Source organism: Vidua chalybeata, chromosome 5 (assembly GCF_026979565.1).
Source record: "Vidua chalybeata isolate OUT-0048 chromosome 5, bVidCha1 merged haplotype, whole genome shotgun sequence".
In the NCBI taxonomy this organism is placed as follows: Eukaryota; Metazoa; Chordata; class Aves; order Passeriformes; family Viduidae; genus Vidua; species Vidua chalybeata.
The window spans coordinates 53,062,995-53,086,000 of NC_071534.1; the positions used below are offsets into that span (position 1 = coordinate 53,062,995).

At 45.2% G+C, this 23,006-nt stretch overlaps 2 protein-coding genes across 3 annotated transcripts in view; one reads left to right on the top strand and one right to left on the bottom strand.

Annotated features, from left to right (window-relative positions):
- Positions 1 to 8,993, bottom strand: part of TRABD (TraB domain containing) — a 29,874-nt gene extending 20,881 nt beyond the window's left edge. The window contains exon 1 of one of the 2 annotated variants that reach the window (XM_053942275.1): positions 8,888 to 8,993. The gene's annotated coding sequence lies outside the window, so the exon portion shown is untranslated. Of the gene's footprint in view, positions 1 to 8,797; positions 8,859 to 8,887 lie in introns of those variants that run through there. The other variant, XM_053942276.1, reaches the window with a different exon arrangement.
- Positions 8,994 to 21,677: 12,684 nt separating this feature from the next.
- On the top strand, positions 21,678 to 22,394 carry LOC128788491 (tetraspanin-7-like). Its single transcript, XM_053943558.1, has one exon. The coding sequence runs from the start codon at positions 21,678 to 21,680 to the stop codon at positions 22,392 to 22,394; it is 717 nt and encodes a 238-aa protein (XP_053799533.1).
- The last annotated feature ends 612 nt before the right edge of the window (positions 22,395 to 23,006 follow it).

Genomic DNA, 23,006 nt, shown 5'->3' on the forward strand with positions numbered 1-23,006 from the left:
ATTGCAGCTTTCCAGTACCTGAAGGGAGCCTACAAAAACCAAAGAAAAGGGACATTTTACAAGACCCGTAGTAACAGAATAAGGGGGAAGGGGGAATGGCTTCAAAGTGAAAGAGAGTAGATTCAGATATCAGGAAAAAATCCTTTACTATGAGGGTGTTGAGGCACTGGTAGAGGTTGCCCAAAGAGGCTGTGGATGCCCTAACCCTGTGAGAGTTCAAGGCCAGTCCGAATGGAGCTTGGAACAACCTGGTCTAGTTCCAGGTGCTTCTGTCAACTGCAGGAAGGCTGGAACTAGATGATCTTCAAGATCCCTTCCAACCCAGGATTTTATACTCTTGTTTTCAGGTGCTTAGATCTGCTCAAGTTACACTGGAGCTGAAATTTTCCATGCAGAAGACCTGTTTCTAGACTCACCAGAATACAGGCAAAGCTGGGTACTCAGCTAGCAGCATCCTCCTCAGCAGCACTAGGCAAAGTACATGTGTTCTGGGAATCAGTCAAATACCTTGGACTCCAGGCTGACCTAGCTCATCCATGTGAAAGACACTATCCTTGTACATCTATGTATTCACAGAAGGTATGTGAGTGCTATGACATTTGAAATGCACAAATCTGTATGCACTTCCTTTCACCATGTCCAATAGCAAGAAAAGGGGCCAATTCAGATCAAATTCTGGCATCATTTGAACAACGTATATCCATGCATTTCAAAATTTCTTGGAGTTTAATTTTCCAACCTGTGTTTTGGGCTTTTTTTTTTCTTCTTTTTTTTTTTTTTTTTTAAGTTTACTTTCCTAAAGAAATGACACAAGGTAACAAGGCATCTTATTTGTCTCTGCTTGTTCAACCATAGGTGAATTTTAAACTATTTTGGCAAGCAAGGAAGAGTCTCACAGTCATTTAGAGGTGTAACACTCAGCACTGCTCCTCCAGGAGAAAAAGATTGCTGAAGATTAGATGAGGTGCATGTAAAAAAGAGATGGTCAGCAGAACTTGCCAGAAAGAAAATTCAATCCCAAACTGAAAAGCCACAGGCAAAAAAAAGTTCAGATAATTATTTACAGTGTTCCATAATATGTATACTGCAAGATCTCATAACCTCAAGTTCTACTTACCATGAGATTTAGCATGAACATGTGAAACCAATCAAATTCCCCTGCTCCAGCCACTTCAAAGGTCTGTAAGAGCCCCTTGTGAGATATATAATATACTGAAAATCTCAGACATGACAGTGCACTTCTTTCAGATGCACTGGGAGACACAGCTTTTAGGCACTCATAAAGATCAGAGATTAGGAAGTTTCTGTTCTCTTATCTGCCAGGAGACTGTCTTAATCAGGGCTTCATTCTCCTGCTTTGAGTACTACCAAAAAAATTCCTGGAGCTAGAAGAAACAAAGAGAGGTGATTGATGATTGAATATGATTGAATCGCCACCTTTTTTTTCCAGACCAATGGAATTCTTGTGCTTATTGCATCTTTGTTAGTCTGAGGGGACCTGCTGTTCATTGGGCCATTTAAAATTGCTGTTTATATATACATATGTGAAAAAATGAAGCACTTCTGCCAACTCTTAAGATACCTAGGCAACCAAACAGAAATTTTTGAGTCCACCAAATAAACTGCAAACCTAGCATTTAGCCAATACTTATCTCTATCGATAGGCTCTATTTCCTCTCTTCTTGTTCCAACAGCACACACAGGACAGACATTGCTACTGAGAAAAGTACTGCCAAAGAGGGGCTGTATTCTTCTCATGCACATGGGCATTATTCTCTTTCTCCCAAAAAAGCAAGTTCAGAAAGGAACACACAGAAAAGTTCAACATCTTCTAGCAATGCTTACTTACCCTGCACAGATGCTGGCAAAGCAGAAGCAGAAAGAACTCCCTGCCATGCTATTTCACACCAGCCCTCTGGTTTTCCTAATATAAATCAGCTTCAGCAGCACTTCTTTGCACAAAATCTTCTCATGAACTCATTTTTCATACTTGATAGCCTTAGTCAACCAAAGTGTTTCGGTTCCAGCTTCATATTTAGGCATCTGAAACTCTCTTAGCTTGCAGTCTCAAGAACACAAGAGGTTCGAATACACATGCACTCACAAATTATGGCTTCTAGCAAGGCAAGTTAAAGAACAAAAGGCCCTTTCCTGTTTAATTTCAGCAAAGTAGTTCAGTGAGAAAATTCAAACACCACAGACAATTCATTACAGTATCCTCCTACAGTAGAGTTAAACTTGTTCCTTTAATGTCTTGTCTAAATTTGCTTCCTTCAGACAGTGATTCAACTGAATCGATAAAAAAGCTCTCAAAAAACCTCTCATGCTTCTACCCATAAAACAACATATTCAGCTACTTTTTAACAAGATTTTTATTGGATGTTTTCCTCCTTCTGAGCTATACAGAAATTCAGAAGCAGTACTTTGTTTCCTCAACATGCTGGCAATACAAGAGGGAAATAAAAGTTGTCCATAGTCTTATAATTGCTCTGTAATTTCTGTGTGCTGCACACATATCAGAATAACTAGTAAAGAAACTAGCAAAGGAGTCACCAAACTACAGCTTGTTTCACCTTTTATTGAAAGGAACAGGCAAAAATTTCTGTGTTTGATCCCTATAACAAACAAATCTAAATGTATCTGTTAGAGCTTTTGATAGCTACAGTATTCACTAACATTGCAGAAGGTACCCACATCTCTTGTGTTAATCGCAAAGTGTTAATCCTGTAACCTCTGAGATAGGATTGTATGTATGTTCCTGATTACAAATAAGTAACTGAGGTATATGAATGCTTAAATACGTCTACAAATTTGACCTCTGGTAGCTAAACAAGTAGTTAGAAGGCTTATGGAACTTTCAAAGCATTTCAATTTTGCAGTCTGAATTTTCCTTTGTTTTTAATCATTGATCCTTTGAGGATCCCCATACACCCCACAGGACACTTCCTCCTCCTAGTAACAAAGGACACCACTCATCCTTGTTCCTCTAAAGTTGCTGTGGGAAAGAAAAGAGATAGGCTAAGGACTGAATTTGAGAGCAAGCTGTCAAACAATAAAGTGGGAGTCCTCCAGTGAGAATATAGCACACCTCACACAGGTCATGCTACAACTGAGCCAAAACTGACCTGAACTGGACATAAGCCACAGGCGCACACAAAATTTGACTATGTCACAAACAGACTTGTGTGTGAGCCCTCTTAACACCAGTATCCCCGGCGAGAACACAGCTTCCATCAGCTTGGCATGAGATGCAGCAATATAAATTTACCTGCATCTATGTGCATTGAGTGCTGTGTTCCTTTCATCCTCTAAACCTGCAGTATCACTAGCAATGGATATTTGACTTAGCTGGTATAGCCTGTACACTTTACATTCATATTATACTCTGCATAAGCTCATCGCATTTGAATACTGCTACCGTTTAACAGGATCACTTATTTTATGTAAAGAGAAGAGGCATATCAGTACTTCAGAAGAAACAGACTAAATTTTTCTCCCACTGACAAACTGTTGCACTCTTTACTCACTCTGAAATACCTAACAAAGCACCTACCATGCTTAACATTTAACCTACTAAGAAGGCAAAACCAAAATAACAGATACCCTCTTAAGTCTCAGCACCATACTCTGCAACATAAACAGAGTATTTAAGATTGATGAGGCTTTTTCCATACTTATGCACAGAAATCTTACAAATGTTTACAAACAACCATCAACTCCAAAAGGTGTCTACTCTGTTGATAGCCTGTTCATACTCAGAAGGATGCCTCTGTGGTAACCTGCCAATTAATGTAACAGCCACAAATTCAGAAATTGGAAGGTATTTCAAAATTACCACCACGGTGACCTACTCCACATATTGCATGTTATCTCTTTGACACAAACCCATGCCTTTGAAACTCAACTGAGCAAGTGGTTCTGTAATCACAGATGGTTGTAGAGCATGGCTCTGGTTTCTCATGACTCAGAAGTTCACAAATTTCAAAATGCGTATTTTTACCCTCTGAGCATCAATGAGGTGTTCCTGCAAAATGAACTGTGCAGACATACGCAGCCTAAACTCAGGTACCTGCACACTAGAGTCAATGTCCATTTGCATGCTTTGGAAGTTAAAACATAAAAGTCAAAAACAACTACATTCATTTTGCTTGAAAGGAGGTGTTGAAACATGAGAATATGTGGCCTGAAAACACGTTTACTGGTGAAAGACAAGAAGGCATTCTCATATGCTCTGTGGTTTTACAAGTTATTGCCATTTCATTGACTGGGGCTACTTGATGAAATGAGTAAGTATGAGGTGAATCAGGATGCTAATGCACTGCATTGCAGATTTATGAACAAACATTAGCCTAAATCCTTACTCTTTTAACAAGTTGCTGAGGTTGTAAAGATACTGCTAAATTTAGAAACATGAGACAGAAAGACCACAGTGATGTGGCCCAAGTCTGGACAGGCACTCAGAAACTGACAGTTTTTTTAGAACCTATACATCTATCCAAGTCACTTTCCTATTGCATTCTAATCTGAATTATGTGAGTTCAGTGAAGATCTAGAACCAAAATAATTTTATTAGACTTTCCTGTATCCAGCAGCTTTGGGAAGATATCAGTACATCTTCCCTCCAGGCCACGTAAAGCTACGAACCAAGTGATACTTCTGGTTTTGGAAAATCCTCTGCAAAACACTCCCAAGCAGAATAGAAGGGAAATAGCACAGCTGCTGCATGTGTATGGAGTTCTACAAGAAGCACGTTTTCCACTCTGTTCATTACCTACAAGCAGCAAGCAAAGGAAATGGGTGAAGGAGTTCTGTGGTGTCAATGGGTGTCTGCTGAAATATGCAGAAGCTGCATCTCAAAAGTACCAGTAGACACATTCACTTTTGCTATAAACACTTTGAAACATAATCTTTATGATGGTAAAATTGGGATTTAAGAGGACAAAATAATTTTGCCCAACTGCCAAGCACATTACTTATCAGTAGTGTTTTTTCTGCCTGTCCCTTTCATCCTACTTTCCAAACACTATCTGTGAACAAGCTGACCTACTCTTTCAAAATCATTCGGTGAACACAAAGCTGAAAACAGTTACATGACATGGGCCCATCTTCTGGCAACAAGTAAAGAAACACAGCTCTACTGTGGCAGAGAACTGAAGAAAAACTCCTCAGAGACAAAGCTCCAGGGTAGCAAATTCCAGACTGCAGTCACAGAGGCCCCATGATAACACTAACAACACAGTACTACCGACACACTCACAGGAAAGCTGCTCTACTTCCAAGTCCATCCAGCTGTTGCACCATTCATTTAAGCTGTAAAGGACTCTGCACCTAACTAATTCAGTATATTCACAGAATGACTAGGTTGGAAGAGACCTTAGAGATCATCAAGTCCAACCCATACCCTAACACCTCAATTAAACTATGGCACCAAGTGCCACATCCAGTCTTTTTTTAAACACATCCAGGGATGGTGACTCCACCACCTCCCCAGGCAGACCATTCCAGAACTTTATCACTCTTTCTGTGAAAATTTTTTCCTAATATCCAACCTATATTTCCCTTGGCACTGCTTAAGACTGTGTCCTCTGGTTCTGTCAATTCCTGCCTGGTGAAAGAGACCAACCCCCACCTGATTACAACCACCCTTCAGGGAGTTGTAGAGAGTGCTAAGGTCACCCCTGAGTCTCCTTTTCTCAGGCTAAACAACCCCAGCTCCCTCAGTCGTCCCTCACAGGGCTTGTGTTCCAAGCACCTCACCAGCCTCGTTGCCTCCTCTGGATGTGCTCAAGCATCTCAACGTCCTTCCCAAACTGAGGGCCCAGAACTGGACACAGCACTCAAGGTGTGGCCTCACCAGGGCTGAGTACAGGGGAAGAATGACCTCCCTACTCCTGCTGGCCACACTATTCCTGATACAAAAAAAACAAAACAAAACAAAAAAAAAAAAAAAAAAAAAAAAAAAAAAAAAAACCAAACCAAACCAAAACAAAAACAACAAAAACCCCCCTCTATTTCCATGACTATCTGCCGCCTTTCCAAGAAATGAGAAAACCCCTCCCAGTTCCTCACACACAGGCCTTCTTTACAGGCTACACTGTAACTGGCTGTCTTGCTGTCCTTCTGAAGGACAGTACCAGTTGAGCAATATGCATGATATGCATCCTAGCAAGGTAAGACCAGGATCTCCAGATGCAGTACACAGGTGATTGGACACTTTCTTCAGTTTCACCAGCAGTCATGGTGTTGTTCAGCTGTGGTGTAGGCTCTTGCTCTCTCTCAAAAGCATGCATACCCTTCCTGAGATAGACAGACTTCTCAACACAAAAGCATGATGTTGCACTATCAATAGAGACAGAGTTATTTAGCAGACAGCCTGAAGGGCTTACCCACTGGAAGACACACTCCCGGAGCTCCAGCGTAGTGCTTGATATGCAGGGTGATCAAGACATTCAAATTCTTGCACGTGGACATGCTAAGATCCTGCATCCCTCAGTGATTTCAATTAAAACTGCAAAGCAGGTCAACTAAAGGCAAGGGAAGGAAGGAGGCAGGAGTAGAAAAGAGCTCCTCTACTTTTTTTTTTTTTTTTAGAAAAAGAAGTGTACAGGAAGAGAACTTGTCACTGAGTGCATGCACGTTTTCATACAAATCTATAAACTGTGGTTAAATTAAAGTTATGTTCCCCTGAGTCCTTTTTTAGAAAGGGAAAAATACTCACTGCAAAAATTTAAAGTTCAAATACAGAACCGCAGTATTAACTAACATGTTCAAGCCACCTGAAATTTGAACAGCCCTTTAAAAAAAGCATAAAATAACTGAAGGTGTCTGACCTCAGATTCAAGTCACATAGGTATTTGCAAATATGTTTCTAATCTAGTAACAACCATCACCAAGAAAATATATTGGTCAGATTTTGTACTAAATCATCTATGAAAGACAGCCAGGGTCCTGTCTCCTGACAGGACAAGGAAGCTACAGAATCCTTCTTTCCTACTGGCACTGGCTGACAAAGCACATGCTGTGATATCACTTCAGACAGACATAGTTACACACCACTCCCATTAAATCTGGAGCACACTTATCTCTAGCCTGCTCTCATTTCTACATTTTCAAAGACTGCCCCAAATCTCTCTTTGCACTTTTCCTGAATAGCAAATAAGGAAAAAGAAGATGCTTTCCAAAAAGTATTATTTTAAAAAAACACTCTTATGACTCTCCCACAAGTAGACGGCAGTACCACGTGGTTCATTCACAGTTGTGGTGGCAGCAGCAGCAGTGTTTCATCATTTTTACCATATGGAAGAAAGAATATACTGAAAAATCCATCTAACTCTTCTAGCACCAAGCTACACAATGTCTAAGTCTACAGTTAAGATGCCAGAGTGTCAGACACTGGGAGGACTGAAATACAATGGTCAATTCAAGTTACTGAATCTTGAAAGTCTACTGCCACCAACAGCAGGGCAGAAACCAGTGCCACAGCCACAACCCAGATTTTTCAATTAATAAACTCATTTAGCTTCGGATGCTTAAATAGACACATTTTTCCCCTACTGTGTAAGGTCTATCCCCTACTAAAATACAGAAGAGAAACCCCTGGAATCTGTTTGGTTTGGGCTTTTAATTTCTTTTTTGCTTTACTTTGTTAACTTTCTAAGAAGGAATACCGCCATTAATGAGGTGAACAGTAGTTGCACAGATACACAACTCTACAAAATGGAGAAATGTCATTCCAGACACCCTGGGTATTTCTTTCGACTAGTATTGTCACCACCACATTTGTGAAACAGCATCTAACTTGTAAAAGACCATCCCGTTCTCACACTTTTCCAACCCATCAGTTGCAGCTTTCTGCAAAGTTTTACCAAAGGAAAATAATCTCTTTCTTCCTGAAAGTTAGGAAAAATAAACACCTCTGCTGTATGGACATCTGCATCAGTACAAGTATTTTCCTCAAGAGAAAAGCCCAGGCTATGCCTGTGACACGAGTTATGTTCAAGAGCTAGGTTAATTTGAACTATTTTTAGAGGTGAATTCAGAAAAAAACAACAACTGCTTAGAGATTAAAAAAAAAAAAAAAAAGAAAGAAGAAAAGAAGAAAAACTGTGAGTCTTGGCTTTTCCGCAGCTCCCCGCCAGAACCAAACAAATCCCACGCTCTTATCACCAAACACCTGGATCAGGCGCGTTGTGCCACGTCTGTGAAGCCCCAAAGCAGTGAACAGCCGTAACGAAGAAGCTGAAGACACGCGGGCCCGGGACCTTACAAACGGCCCCAAGAGTCGCATTTTATCACAAGTTTCCTGCCCAGCCGCAGTTCCCCGGCCGGCAGGGCAGGGAAGGGCAGTGCGGGCCTCCTCGCGGGACGCCCCGGGGGACGGCGGGCACCGGCCTCCTCCTGCCCCGCGAGCGGGACCGAACGCCTCAGCCCGTCCGCTACGAGGCGGAGCTCGCCCGCCGCCGGGAGGCCGCCCCCGACCGGAGAGGCCCCTCGGCCCCGGCGCCTGCGGGGTCATCGGCGGGGCAGCGCCGGATCAGCCCCGGCTGCAACTCTCTCGCCAGGCCCGGGGAGCGCTTCCAGCAGCGGGAGCGAGTAGGGCCGCCGCGCCCCGGCCACTTCCCTGCCCAAGCGTGCGCTGCCCGGCAGCACCTCCGGGCCGGCACCTGGAGAGGCAGGGCCGGGTGCGTGCCAAGGGCGAGCAGCGAGGGGACACGGCCGCGCCGCTCGTAGCCCCCTCCCCTCCTGCGGGGTACCGAGAAAACCGCGATACCCCCCCATCCGCTCCCCTTGCACACACCCGCCACGACCGGGGTCGGCCCCAGCACGGCCCCGCCGCTCCCCGGCCCGGAGGGACTCGGCAGCGCAGCCGCCCCCCGTCCCCGCTGACCTGCCGTGCTGGGCGATGGGAGCGGCGGAGCCGCCGCTGGCCGGAGCGCTGCGGGCGGAGCGGGCGCGGGGCGCGCTAGCCGGACAACGTGCTGCACGAGTCAGCGCGGGGCGGGGCCGCCGCAGGGCACCCTGGGCGCTGTAGTCCTCCTCCGCTCCCGATTGCGCGGCAGCGGGCGGCAGCGGACTACAGCTCCCAGCCTGCGAGGGCCGCCGGGCCCGCCCGCCGCCGGCCCCTCCTCCTCCTCCTCCTCGCTCGCTCGCTCGCCCCGCGCGGCTCCTCCGCCGGCGGCCGCTCCCCGCGGCCCCGTGCCCGCGCTGGGTCCCGCGGCCGCTCGGATCTGTGCCGGCTCTAGGGGCTGTCGGGATTTCTGCGGGAACCCCGGAGCGGAGCCTGCGGGGGCGCCATCAGCGGGTTTCCAGGCGCCTTCAGCTTCCGTGGGGGGCGGGGGCCCTCTGGCAGGGAATTGAGCCACGTCTTTGAGGTTGCTTCTCTCTGTACTGGTGAAGCAACTCTGCGGCCACGGCGACCGCTCTCAGCCGAGCCCGGCTTGGTGCAGCTGGTGCGGCAGGGCACCGACCTTCAAGCGCTGGACTGGGAGCCAGCAGCGCTGCCCGTGCCTGCTGTGGCTGCTGGCGGCGTGCTGGCACACGCGTGGCCGTCCTGGGAAGCCGTTTGGAAACGTGTACAGTGGAAGGAGTAAGAGGGAACCCTTAGGGGTGGGACTGCATGAGGTGTCCACGTGAAAATGCGCCGTGAGTCTAATAAAGACTGAAATTGCAGATACATCACACTCCAAACGGCGTCATCTCTGAATTTATCCATGACTTTCTCGATGTGCAGCCCTGCTTGCCACTGCTGTTCTGTCCCTTCTCTTTCTTTCTTGCAGTGGGCCTCTCCTGCTGGAAAAGAGTTAAATGTTTCACCCACAAAACATGAAAAATCTGTTACACCACCTCTCTAAGTACAAAGGGCATTTGGTAATACTCCAAATTACTAGGCTGACACATACAAATATTTTACTGGCCAAGAAAATATTTGTTTTCAGAAAGACGTGTCAAGAGTTGATTATAACAACTGTTTGTGTCCTGGAATTGTCTCTACCCTCTTCCTGCTTCTCTGTTCTGTTTCTGATAAGTCATAGTTCAGTGACAGTATGGCTTAAACACCCATTAAGTCTGAGCACACATTTGTTGTCTAAATACAGTTTCATTTGAACAGATGTGAAGGTTTGTTTTCTGATCTTTTCTTACTTCACATCCTGGGTTAGTTTAGGATTAGGCTGAGCTTTGCAAGTATGTGGTATGTGGAAATCAAGTCCAGACATGTTGAGACAGTTGGGAGTTTTACTTCCTGTTTCAACTTGCTATAAATGTACAGAGCAGGCATTTCATGTGTGAATGATCAAAACACACCGAATCAAATAAAGTGCAAGTTATTAAGACCTTAAATTCTGAGGAAGAACCATCCAGTGTCTGACATAAAAGGAAGAAAATTTCACTTTGGGCATTTTAATCTAGCACTGTACAGTGATTCCAAAGACTTTTTTTTTTTTCCCCCCACAGCTGGTGAGTGAAGGCCACCAAGAAAGATGGGACACTCTACTAGATCAGAACAAGCTGATTGATGCTTTTGAAGAGTGTGCCCGATGGCTTCATTGGCATCCAAGGACATCGGCACTTTCAGTAGTGTAATTTCTAGATGCAGCTGCTCCCCCTGACCACAGCTGCTTGCTTCTGAGTCTGCTTCTAATCCCACCTTTTCCAATCATCAGCCTTGTCACAATCATCAGCCACAAGCTTTCTGTGGTGCCAGATCCACCAAAGGGCTGTCCTGTAGCAGGTAAAGCCCTGTGAATGTTGGCTAAGCAGCACATGAGAGGCCCTTATGCTCAGCAGCCTGAATATCAAGTTGCAATAACGTCCCTTACACAGCTGATCACAGATTTTATCCTCAGATTTGCTCAACTATCAGCGTGTGCCAAGCTTATACTCAAACCCCAGCTATTTGCAGTGTCATGTGTTTGGTTCAAGCTGATACTGAGTGACAGTTCAGTATTTTTTTAACTGCAGCTCCTCCCACTACACCACCAATGGTGTTTTGTTCAAACTCTGTGAGCCCCTTGACAGACTACAGGTCTGTCCTCAAGGTTTCTACTGCTTCAGATGCAAAAGCTCAGTAATTTTTTGGTCAGAGCATGGGAGCACTGCCTTAGCCTGCAGGAAAGACTTCATCTGATCTGATCTGATCTGATCTGATTGATAAGCCCTGTGCTTTTGGAAATACTGTGAACCTTGCTGGCCTGATTTTATTTTAGCTTGTGATACTGCACCCTGATTATGTCAACAGTGTTGGTAATTTTGTGTATACTTACTTCAGGCACTGTTTCCTTTGCTGGCTCAGCAAGAGCTGTGGTGGCTGAACATGCCTTTACAAGGAATAAAGTAAGATGCAGGTCTCAACTGACATGAAACAATGTGGCTGGAGATTCTGCCAGTGCTGTTTCAGCTCGGTTTGTGGTGCACAGCACTTCTGAAAGTGGAGAGAGAGGGTTGAAATGGGAGGAAGTTTATCAAAAGCAAGGACCTATGCCAGCAGGAGTGCCAGGGACTGTGCCAGGGATCCCTTGTGCCAGGACTGTGCCAGGGATCCATCTGACAGCTGTGGTGTCTCTGCAAGAGCCTGCATGACTGTAAATTGTGTTTTGCTCCATTGTGAGTAATGAATGAGAGAGTTGTGGTAATTGAATATGCCATTAATTAGCAACTGCAAGATGAGTCACTGGTGTCTTCTAAGAAGCCTAATGTGACATATAAATTGTGTTCTTAATGTTTAATGCATTGAATATCTTCTTTAAATGTTGCTGTTGAAGTGGGATTGTTTTGAGATCAATGTCAAATGCCAGCAGTGAAGAGAGGGCATGGTAGATGATCCCCGGATTTCTTCTGTGTTTCAACTCTACTTAAAATGCACTTTTTTATACTGAAACTGATCCTCATGGAATGGTTACCAGCCACAGCAGAGTATATCTGAAGTAAGTTTGTTGTGTAATGAGCCAGCAAGGCTCCTCATGAACATGCCACTGTTCTTAGGCATAGAAATTTCCAGGGATTTTTGGGATTTCCAGGGCTAGGAATGAGGAAGGGAAGCTAAGTGCACTTCTGCCTGCCCTCCCTTCCTCTCTTTCCTTCTTTTCTTCCCTCTCTCCTGCCTTCATCTTCCATCCACTCTGCTCTCTTCTTTCTCTTTCTTAACAAGTTATTTTTACATAAGGTTTCTTAAGAACTGAAAGGAGTAATGGTGACATCAGCCAGAAGAGCTCGATTGTCATCAGTGATCTCTAGTTTGCAGCAAATAGAGACCCAGTGCAACATTTGAATCAGCACCTGAGCAGATTGCTAGGGAAGGTACCAGGCTGTTTCCAGGACGGCCATATGTCTGTCCAGGTCACAACAGGTTTTTAAGAACTTGTAATAAAGAACAAATCACCACTACCACCCAAAACAAAAAACCTTGAGCATTAGAAATGTTATTCAAGCATCTGACCTAAACTGGTGTTTGCTTGTATCCAAGCCGAGTAGCTCGTGTTCTGTGGGAATGGAAGACAACTTTCCCTTTGTAGCAGCCTTCACCTGTTTAAACGTTGTCACGTCTTCTCTTGCCTTCTCTACATTAGAGAGTTTTAAGATTTTCTCCGCGAGTCGCAGCCTCATGGATACTTGGCTGGATCCAGGCACTGCACACTGCCTGGAAAACTCACCTGGACCCATCACTGCTGAGCACTCCCCATATCAGCAGGATCCTTCCCCATCATCTCTGGCGCTTCCAGCCCGGGAGCAAGGCGGGGGTGGTGTGACCATGGCTCGTCGGGATACAGACGGGAGCGCTTCACGGGCGCGCCGGGGCAGCGGCGGGGAGCGGAGAACAGAGGGCGGGGAGCAGGGAGCGGAGAACAGAGGGCGGGGAGCAGGGGGCGGAGAACGGAGGGCGGGGAGCGGAGGCCGGGGACACGGCGGGGCCGGGCCGGGCCCGTGGCAGCGGCGCTGCCGCGGGGCTGCGCCGCCCCCTGCCGGCCGCGCTCCGTCAGCGCCCCTCGGGGATGCTGCGGCCCCCGCGCGGCACCGGGGTCACCCCACAGCCTCCGCAGCCCCCGCACTCTTCCCTCAGTCTTCTTTTCTGGCATGATTCTGGGAGACACCATCCATCTCAGTCTGCGAGGCAGAAGAAGAAAGACAGGCCGAATGACTAGCAGCTTCGCGGAATTTCTTTGACTGTCCTCCCTGGAGGAGACGCATGTTTCTGTCATTTCTATCTCACTCGCTGCATGTTTGTTATCGCTCAGAAAAGCCCCCGAAGGCCACCTCCAACGTGTTTCACTCCCTCGGATAGGGAGTATGGTCTGGATACACGTTGCTCATAAACAGCGTCATCTAAACATGCTAAGAGGGAAATTAGAGAGCGATTCTGCTGCGCCCAGGAGGGATACGGCTGTTCTGTCATTCGGGAAGCACGGACATGGCAGGCTGCCGTGTCGAGAGTGCCATCCAGACCCAGTGCCCTCCGTGCACTGGTGTATCTGCTCCTGAGGCTGGGAAGGTCTAGGAGATGTTCCTTCTACACTGCTTCTACGACGGAGCTGCTATATGTGGCTGGAACTGATTCCAACAAAGTTGATTTGGTAAATCAGAAGAACCAAACCACACACAGGACTACTTCAACTGTCTATAGACTTTACAATTTTCCCTTAAAATTTGTGTGAGATGTGGGGACAGTTCCTCATGAGCGGTTGCTGTGAAGGGAAGCTGATGACTGTGATCAAGGCTTTAATAGCCCAGGTCCAGCCCTAGCTGATGTGCTGGTGACTGTGGCATGGGCACAGGGAGGTGTGCAGTCCACAGCGTGCATGTGGAGGAGGATGGTGCTGATGGCAGACGGGGTGGAAAGGCTACAGCTCCTTTGTTCTTCCTCTGCATCATCCTCACCCTCTGCTCTCCCCCTTTCCATTAAATTTGTAGCAGACCTGCAGAGCACAGTGCATTGCAGAGGCATTCCTAGTACTTGTGGGTAATGCAGCTTGGGTACAGAAGTTGCATCAGCACAGGGCTCTTTGTGAGATCGTTTGTGTAGGAGGCATGTGGAGCGAGCAACATGGCATTGCTGTGACAGCAAGGTGGATGTGAGACACCTGCTCTGGGCTTTCCTTGTCCAGGAGGAAAATTAGTCTGTGCTTCTCTACAGGAAAGGCTGGAAAAGAAGGCAAAACAGATTGTACACAGATGTACCTCTTTGAGGAAGCCAAGGATTGCACAAATTAATCTTTCTGTTCACCAGAGGTAAACACAAGTTTCACAACAAAGCCTAACCCTCATAAGCTTTGGAAGACAAGGAGAGAAAACAGAGCTATTATATGTGGTCTTGTTCCTACATATGAACAATTCAATTGCACAGTGCTGTATTCCACTAATAACAGACTGGATTAGAGCTACAGAGCAGAAAATCTGGGCTAATGCCAGTTTGCAATCCATAATGCACACTTGTCTGCCTCAGATTTGAAAGCTGTATGGCATTATGGCATTTGGTTGTAATCCCTGCAAATAAGTAAACAAACAAGTTGAAGATAAAGACCAGTTAATGAAGCACTGAAAATCACTGCTGATGTCAATGTGACATGTGGACACAAGAAATAGAATGAGGGGTCCAGATACTTGGTTTAAAGTTCTACTGAAAACCCTGGTTTGGCAATGGAATTTTTTTCTGTTAAATTCCTCTGTCCTCAAAAGCCTTGGGGCATACATATACAATATATATACTAGATATATATATATATAGTATATATGCTGTATATGTACGCAGTATTTTTCCTGCAACAAATTGAACTGGGGATTGAAAGAGCTGGGTGTTTCCTGCTCTCCACTGATTCCCTAGGGGATCATTCAAAGCAAAGAACACTAAGTTAATTTGAGCAGGTGGTACAAACATTTTCCCACATACTACATCCATATGTAGAATCAGTGAAAGTGCTGTAATCGACTTGCGCACTCATCAGCTCCCCTATTTGCATGAGTTGTAAGACTCCTTATGTGTACTTGCATTCATTTGAGGACATAGCTTGCACAACTGAACTCCCTGGCAAAGTTCTCTCTCACTTCAGTGGTTACAGTACCTGGCTCCAGGAGCTTGCTGTAAGGGCGCTAAAGATGGAGAGCCTCAATACCATTAGTATTGTATTAGTTCAATTATGTAATTCAATTAAAAGAAAAATCAACCCTGTCACATGATTACAATCCCTTTCTTACTAATATCTAGAAATACTCTGATTCACAAATCCCAGCTGATTTTGCCTTCATAGATTAGATGGAAAAGTGCTTAACACATGAAAGGTCCCTTCATAATGCCTTTCTCCGGAAAAAAGAATTAAGTTGCTAATAAAATCGTTAAACCACCCTAATGTTACATTATGTTTGTGTGCATGTTTCAGTAGTAGGGAGTAGTTGCACAGTGCAGAATCAGAACCTAAAATCCAAAATTATACCTACACATATCAGAATATTCAATTGCCTCCCATGTATTTGAGTCAAAATGTCAATTCCCATGCCTGTGTCCTCTAATGGACCTTGAAACAAAAAGGTGGAATTTCCAAGAAATTAAATGTGTTTAAATTTTCTGCAAAAATTCTGAGGCATACACTTAAAGATAAGAGTGAAGAGAAAGAAGGAGACATCCTCAAGATTTCTGAGAAGGTGGAGAACTTACTGGTTAAATGCAGCCAAATTTGAAAAGGACTCTATCAGAAAGAAAAAGGAAGAACAAAATTACCACATGGTTGTAGGTACACAGCTTGTGGTAATTGGGAGTGCAGCTGTGGCAGAGCCTCATGCCTAATGCGCTACAACTGTGAAAGGCAGGTGAACAGTATTGAAAGCAATGGGACAGGAAGTGCTGAGGTGCACTGAAGAATAAGAAGAACAAGAAGAATCTAGACCTGAAGCCTTCTGATGTGATATTGTTCTCTATGGGCAGATGTTTGAAGCCTTCTGATGTCGTATGGTACCCTGTATGGGTGAATGCTTAAAGCCTTCTGGAATTGCATGGTGATATTCTGTGTGCTGTGGCCTATGCTGTGACACCTGGTCACAATGAACAGCTTCTGCTCACCTGCCCTTGTGGTCCTGGTAGAGAGGTTTAAAGAGTTATCACCCTGTAATCAGAGTTTAGTGCTCCTAGTGAACTTGAGAGGGTTTATGCAAATCCATCCTACCTAGCATGACAGTTGCCTAGAAGCACTCTTGTAATCTGTCCCTCCATCTCTGGTGAAAATATAGGAATTAACAGCAATAACTTCTCAAGCCACTTGCTTAAGGGCTACCTGTGCCCTGTAACAAAATTTCTCCATCTGAAAATCTGAATAGTCCCCAGACAGGTTACTGCTTAAATTGCCTGCTCTTCTTGAGAAAAGAAACCCGAACTACAACAGTATAAAATCATACTGTTTATGTGTTATGGATACATCCAGCTGTAAGTGCTGGGCATTTTGTCCAGAAGGATGAGAGCCTGTATTGAAAGCTTTGCCAAAATGAAAAGAATCTCACATCTACTGTCTTCCCCTGGTCAGCTAGATGGGTGACTTTGTCATAAAGGAAAATCAAGTTAGTTAAGCAAGACTTTTCCTTCATGGATCCCTTGAAGATCAGTAACTTTAAAAGTACATGAAAAATGTCTCAGAAAAACAAAAGAAGAAAGTTTTCAGCAATCCTTCCTATAAGAGTATAAACTCTAAGAAAACTTCTTGTAATTTTCATGTTTTTACCATGCTGATTAGTGCTTTGTTGTCTAAAGACAAGCTATAAAATAAATAATGTAACAGGCATTTTTAATACAAAATTGTAGTAAGAATACCTAAGGTTTTATCATCATTAGAGAGTGAAACAAGATTCTTCATATCTGAGTATCAGAGAGGACAGGCAGGCTGGCAAATGATTGTCCTGATTAAAGCAATGATGCCAGTGTGAAGTGTTGTTTGCATTCAGGCTGTTTCCTTTGAATAAAACTTTCCTGACCTTTACAGCAGGCAAGAGCAATGCTTGCTTGAGGACAGTATACTTTATGTGAGCAGTTCAAGAAAGCTGTAAAAGAACATGGATCCAGGCCCCAAGGCTTGGAAAAACCTCTGCTGTTGTACTGCCATTGTGTTACAGAAAAGCTGTAACCATTCACCTGAGCAAGGACATGGGTTTGAGTGACCCCAGAATAAGAGTGGTGCTCTTTTACCAGCCCACATATAGTATGTGTGCTCACCTTGTCCTCTCCTGTAATGGCAAGATCTGCCAAAACATAGAAGCACAGCAGAGACAAAGAAGATACATGCGCAGGTGGGAATCAGCTGGTACGTGTGGAATACCTACCTTTGCACTGGACCTCTGTTTTCTGCTAAATGCTTTAGCTGTGCAATTATCCATGAGATTTCCCAATTTCTCACCTGGGACAGAGAAAGCATGAACCTTGCTTGTAAACAAATATTCCTTTTCCCCACTTACCTTGTACCAAGCACCAGTAGGAAGCAGGGGACTATTGATAGGTATGTTTTGATAAAAACATGTTACAGGCAACATTTAGTTCACCTCTATATATCAGGTTGTGTGCATTATGTTTTTTATATAGTCAGCAATGACAGGTGTTCATTCCATAAAGCTACATTTACAATATCACTAAAATGTCTACTGTCTGTTGATTACATAACAAAATAAAATCACATGGTGCATTGGGTCTGTTTTATGCATCCAGAGAGGAGCAGTCTTCTCCCTTGAATTAGCATTTGTGAACTTGGAGCCTCCACTGTTGTGATAAAATTAAACAGAGAAGTGATTGTGCTATGCAATGTGACTCCTAATTTACTCTGTTTTGGATTGGCTACTCCACAGTTAGTATCATGGCATTCGTTTAAGATAAGACAGGAAAAGGGACTATAAAGAAATAAGGTCATTAACTTTCAAACCCAGCAAAGGTGATATAAAATTATGCCAACCAAGTGAAAAGTGGAAGAAATTTTTGTTGCTGCAGATCTTGGAAATCTCAAGTATGAAAATCTGTATTGATGAGTGTAGGTAAGTGTTATATGATGACTTGCCAAGTACACTGAACTGCTGTCACTACGCACATGACACAGATCCCATACGTGAAATGCTTAATACCCTCAGCTCCTAATACAACAAATGGAAATGTTCAAATATTTTAAAATCAAGTGTAAAATTTGCCAATGTTTAATCTTATCTTGTTCTCCCATTGCTCCCTGAAAAGTTTAAAGATCTACTTTTTTTAAAATTCTTTTGACATGGTATTTTGACAAGTTACCACCAACCTAGCCTGCATGCTATTTGGATATACTAGTGTTGAAATGTATCTGATGTCCAGCATATAATAATTTTCTGTGGGGTAAGTGGAAAGTGCATTGAATTTTTCCTTGAGAGACTTGCTCGAGGCATGGATCATATTTTCCTCTAGTTACAGTGAAGGTACAGCTAAAATTAAATTTTGTGCTTTATTTTAAGGTTAAAAAACACATTAGAAGTAAATCATTAATTCAAAACATCTCTGATCATTGCTATTAATAGCAAAGTAACTGATACATAGCAGAGATTATACACCCGAGTTCCTAAAATAAACTTGCTGTGAAAAAAAAATAGCACTCGTGCTGGTACAGTTGGTTAAGTACATTAGTACATTCCAAGGATCAGTTGGTTGTGTTCTTCCTTGGAATCATAGTTGCTGCAGGTGGAGACATCTGCTCAGCTATGCAAGCTGGTAGGAACCCCACCTGGATGCCTCTAACCAGGCTGCATGTCTGAGTCTGCTGATGAGCAGAAGCAGTTTATCCAATATTTCCTCTTGGACCAAGGGTTTGTGATGAGGTAAATAATATGTGGTGTTTCATGATCTATTAATTTTCCCTGAAGGGACCTGCAACTGGAAGTGAGTTCTGTTATGTCGACAAATTTCCTTCCTAGAATGAATGGAAAGATTAAGGGGAAATTCTCTTTCCCCAAGTTCATATTTTCCCATTCAATCTGGACTTGCACCACATCCATGCTGCACAGCCCTGGGAATCTATAAAATTATGACTTCTGTTTCATCTGATTCAATTTAAAATAAAGATAACTTTCAGTTTTAGATAAAAATAATTTTAATTGGAATTAAATAACTTACACTGAAACACTGCTTTTCCTATTAACAGTTCTATTGAACTCAATGGACTTGAATTTATGGTGTAAGGAATCACTCAACATGACGAAGCATTGCAATATCAGACTTTACTATAGGAGACATTTTTGTTTTGTATTTACAGGGATCCTGTCAAGTAGGCATCTTGTCCATGGGAGGAGCTCTTAAGCATGTTGCCAGACAATAAACTACCAATAATAAATAGTTACAACATCAAAGGTACACTAGTATAACATCAGCAGAACACTATGCTGGCATCATAGGACTTCTAGTTTTCCCCAAGGTAAATGCATGTACTTTATCAGCTATACTGCCTCTCTGTAAACCATGACATGAAAATCTCATTAAGATGTCTAAGGTAAATACACTTGAGAACATTAAACCAATACTTTTTTAAGCTACTCTTACTACCCATATTTTTGTGGTAGAGCTCCTAACTACCTGATTTGGCTCTCTGTGCAGTGCTGCCACTTGTTCTTCTAGCCAGAGATACCTTAAATAGTCATGAACTAAGAACCGCAAAAAGACTCGGTTTCCTTGAAAAGCCATGAAGAATCCCTGTGTTGTTCTTCCCCTCTGCTACAGAGTGATGGGAAATAGTCACTTCAGAATTTCAAGTGTAAACTCCAGCACAAAAAAAAAAATCACAGGAAGTCAAGATGATCACATGCATCTGCCAGGAAGATGTAACACTTAAGGTATTACCAGACCAAAAGAGTAAGGAAACAGGAAAATTCATGCTTCAAGCAGACAGCTTTTCCTTGCCAAATAGTATTGCAGAGCACTGCCTAATTAGGTATCTCCCATCACCCACGTGGCCTTCAGATGCACAGTTTGGCAGACAGCTCCTTGCTGTCACTAAGCACCAGTTTTCTCTAGGATATATTAGTTTGCATTTTCCAGGGTCAATCTTGGTGTATTTCCTGCCCAAGTTTGTAACCACTCTTTGATAATTGGTATTGCTGCTCTGACTTAGTGGGTTAGGCACATCTGAATCCTCCCTTCTTATGGTATTTCCACAACACTTTGCTTTCCAAAACAATATGGAATGGAACATCACTTCTATTTCATCAGATTGTCAGTCCACATATCATATGTAATATAATAAAATTTTATTCGCTTGTATGATTTCATGAGATACTTTAACCGTTTTCTTACTAAGATGTAAACATAATTTATGACTTGGCCAATGTCTGAAAAATCAAGCTATTCTAGTAAGTTTATTTTTCAGACACTAAAGCTGTTTCATCATTTATGACTTCACATAAGCTCAAGGAGTCCAATCCTACCTCATCTATTTACCCAAACAGTTCCAGGAACATGGATTATGAGAATGGACAGAATTCAAGGCCTCTAAGAAAGAACAAGTGATTTTTCAGTTATAATTATGCTGTATTAATAGTTTGACAACTATGAGTTTCTGGTTGCACATTAAACCTGTGCATTAAAATATGACACAAGAAGCATCTCCTTTCCTTCCCTAAATCTGTAACAGAAAGAAATCAAGAAAATGTTACCACTGAAACACAACACCAGAATTCAGTCCCAAGAAGGTTTGATAAAGATGTGAACCACAGGGTACTCCAGCCTGTTTTTTTGGTGTGACTGTTGCACATACAAACTAAATCCCTGGAGATGCTAATTCTACCTCTGACTGAGACATTGTCTCATTTACAGTTTCCTACTAATTTTTTTTTAACCTGACTTGTAGGAGTAGCTTATCTTTTTTCTCTTTTGCAATGAGACTACATTGATGAGGGAAACTCTTCTTGCCGCTTACTGGGCCACTAGTTACATAAGAGTACCTTGCCATGATTTAATGCCTTCTCAGCTGCTCAGTGTTATCACGGGCTAAATCAAATGAATATTTAACAGGGCAAGGCCACACTGAAAATAGTTTCTAGCTGGGAAAATCTAAATGGAGTGATTGAATGTGTAGTTAGTTAATATTCAGGTACAGATTTATACTTATTTCTACAAAGGGTCCTAATAGTACAGCTTGATGCAGTAAAATAAATAAAACCAAAACCGCTTGTTATGCTTCCTGTGGGTTATCTGTGTGTTGTTTTTAGTATTACTCCTAGTGCTTATAAAAGTTTAGTCCCTTGCCCAGGGTAAACCTGGGCTGCAGCATATCCCATTAAAGTTTAATACCGAGCTTTCCTATTACCAAATGTTTTCGGCTCAGGGTCCGCAGTGCTGCGGGCAGAGGCAGCTGCCAGTCGCACCCGTTTACTTCGCCCGGGGAGACGAGAGAGGAGCCCGGGGCCGGCGGCCGGGCAGCTGCTCGCTCTGGGCAGCTCGCTCCCCCCGCCGGACCCCGCAGCGCGGCCAGGCGCCGCCGGCCCGCCCCGGGCCGCGCCCTCAAAAGGGGGACGGGGCGGAGGAGCGGTGGCACTCGCCCCGGCTGCCGCGGGGACGCTGCACCGGGCCGCACCGACGGCTGCTCGGAGAGCCGGCGGGGCCGCACCTCGAGGCGCCCGTGCTCCGCACCGCCCGGCGGCACCGACGGCCGCGGGAGGCCCTCACCGTGACCGCCACCGCCCTCGCCACGACAGCAGGGCCCGAGGGCACCATGACCCTGCTCAAGCTGTCCCTCATGGCCTTCAGCTTCGTCTTCTGGGCAGCGGGGCTAACCATGCTCATCATCGGCCTCTGGGCCAAGGTGTCTCTGGGCAGTTACTTGGCGCTGTCGGCCAGCGACTACCCCAGCGCCCCCGCCATCCTCTTGGCCACCGGCGTCGCTGTCATCATCTGGGGCTTCCTGGGATGCTTCGGCGCCGCTACGGAGCACCGGGGACTCCTGCGCGCCTACAGCGCCTTCCTGGCCGCCGTGCTGGCGGCCGGGCTGGCGGCCGGGCTCTCGGCGCTCCTGTACCGCCAGACCCTGGCGCAGGGCTTCCAGGAGGGGCTGCGCCAGGCGCTGCTGGCATACGGGGAGGACGACGGGGTGGCGGACGCCCTGGACGCGCTGCAGCGCGCCTTGTCCTGCTGCGGTGTGGAGAGCTACCGCGACTGGCTGGCCTCGCCCTGGGGGCTGGAGCAGAACGGCTCGGTGCCCCTCAGCTGCTGCCGGGCCCGCCGCGGCTGCCAGCGCAGCCCGCCCGACGCGCGCAGGCTGCACCGCGACGGCTGCTTCGGCAGGGTGTCCGCCTTCGTCGGCAGCAACATGTTTTATGTTGCCACCGCTGCCCTGGGGCTGGCACTGCTGCAGCTCATCGGTATTGTGCTGGCCTGCCTGCTGGCTGCCCGCGTCCCTGCCCACCTGCTGGGCATCACCACCCCTCCCTGAAATCCCCCCACTCCTGCCCCTTGTCCCTTCCAGCTCTCTTCTTTCCCACATAACTGAGTACACCCCACTGGGGTGTACTTCCTTCAGATTCGCCAATTCCATTTGAGCATCCTTCTCCAGGATCCATTCCTCTGGAGCCTGTGTTAGGTGTGCTATGACCATCTCAAGTTCCTCAGAAGGGAAGGTGCCTCCTGGCCTGGCCGTGTGTCCTGCAGTGCAGCAGGTCCCCGCTGGAGCCTCCCTTTGGCAGGGAATGGTGGCAGCATGGACAGACATCACTCTCTGAGGCAGCAGGGACATCTGAGGCAAGGCTGACCGGTTTTCTGGGTGATGTAAACACCAAGGCACCTAAATGTGGACCAGGAAAGATTAGAGGGTCTAGGAGAGCAAGAGAGGTGTCTCTTGACATTACACCATGTGAGTATTCTTCTGAGACTGGAAAATGGTGTTACTGGAAAACTGCTGGAGTGCATGAGGGGCAGCCCTGGTCCAGGGGCACCCAGACAGCCATGCCAGCAGCTGACATTGGGAGCTGCTTGAGGGACTGTTCAGCATCGTGCATCCCGCAGATCGTGCCGCAGATATCCTGCCTTCGGTGTCAGTGCATTCAAG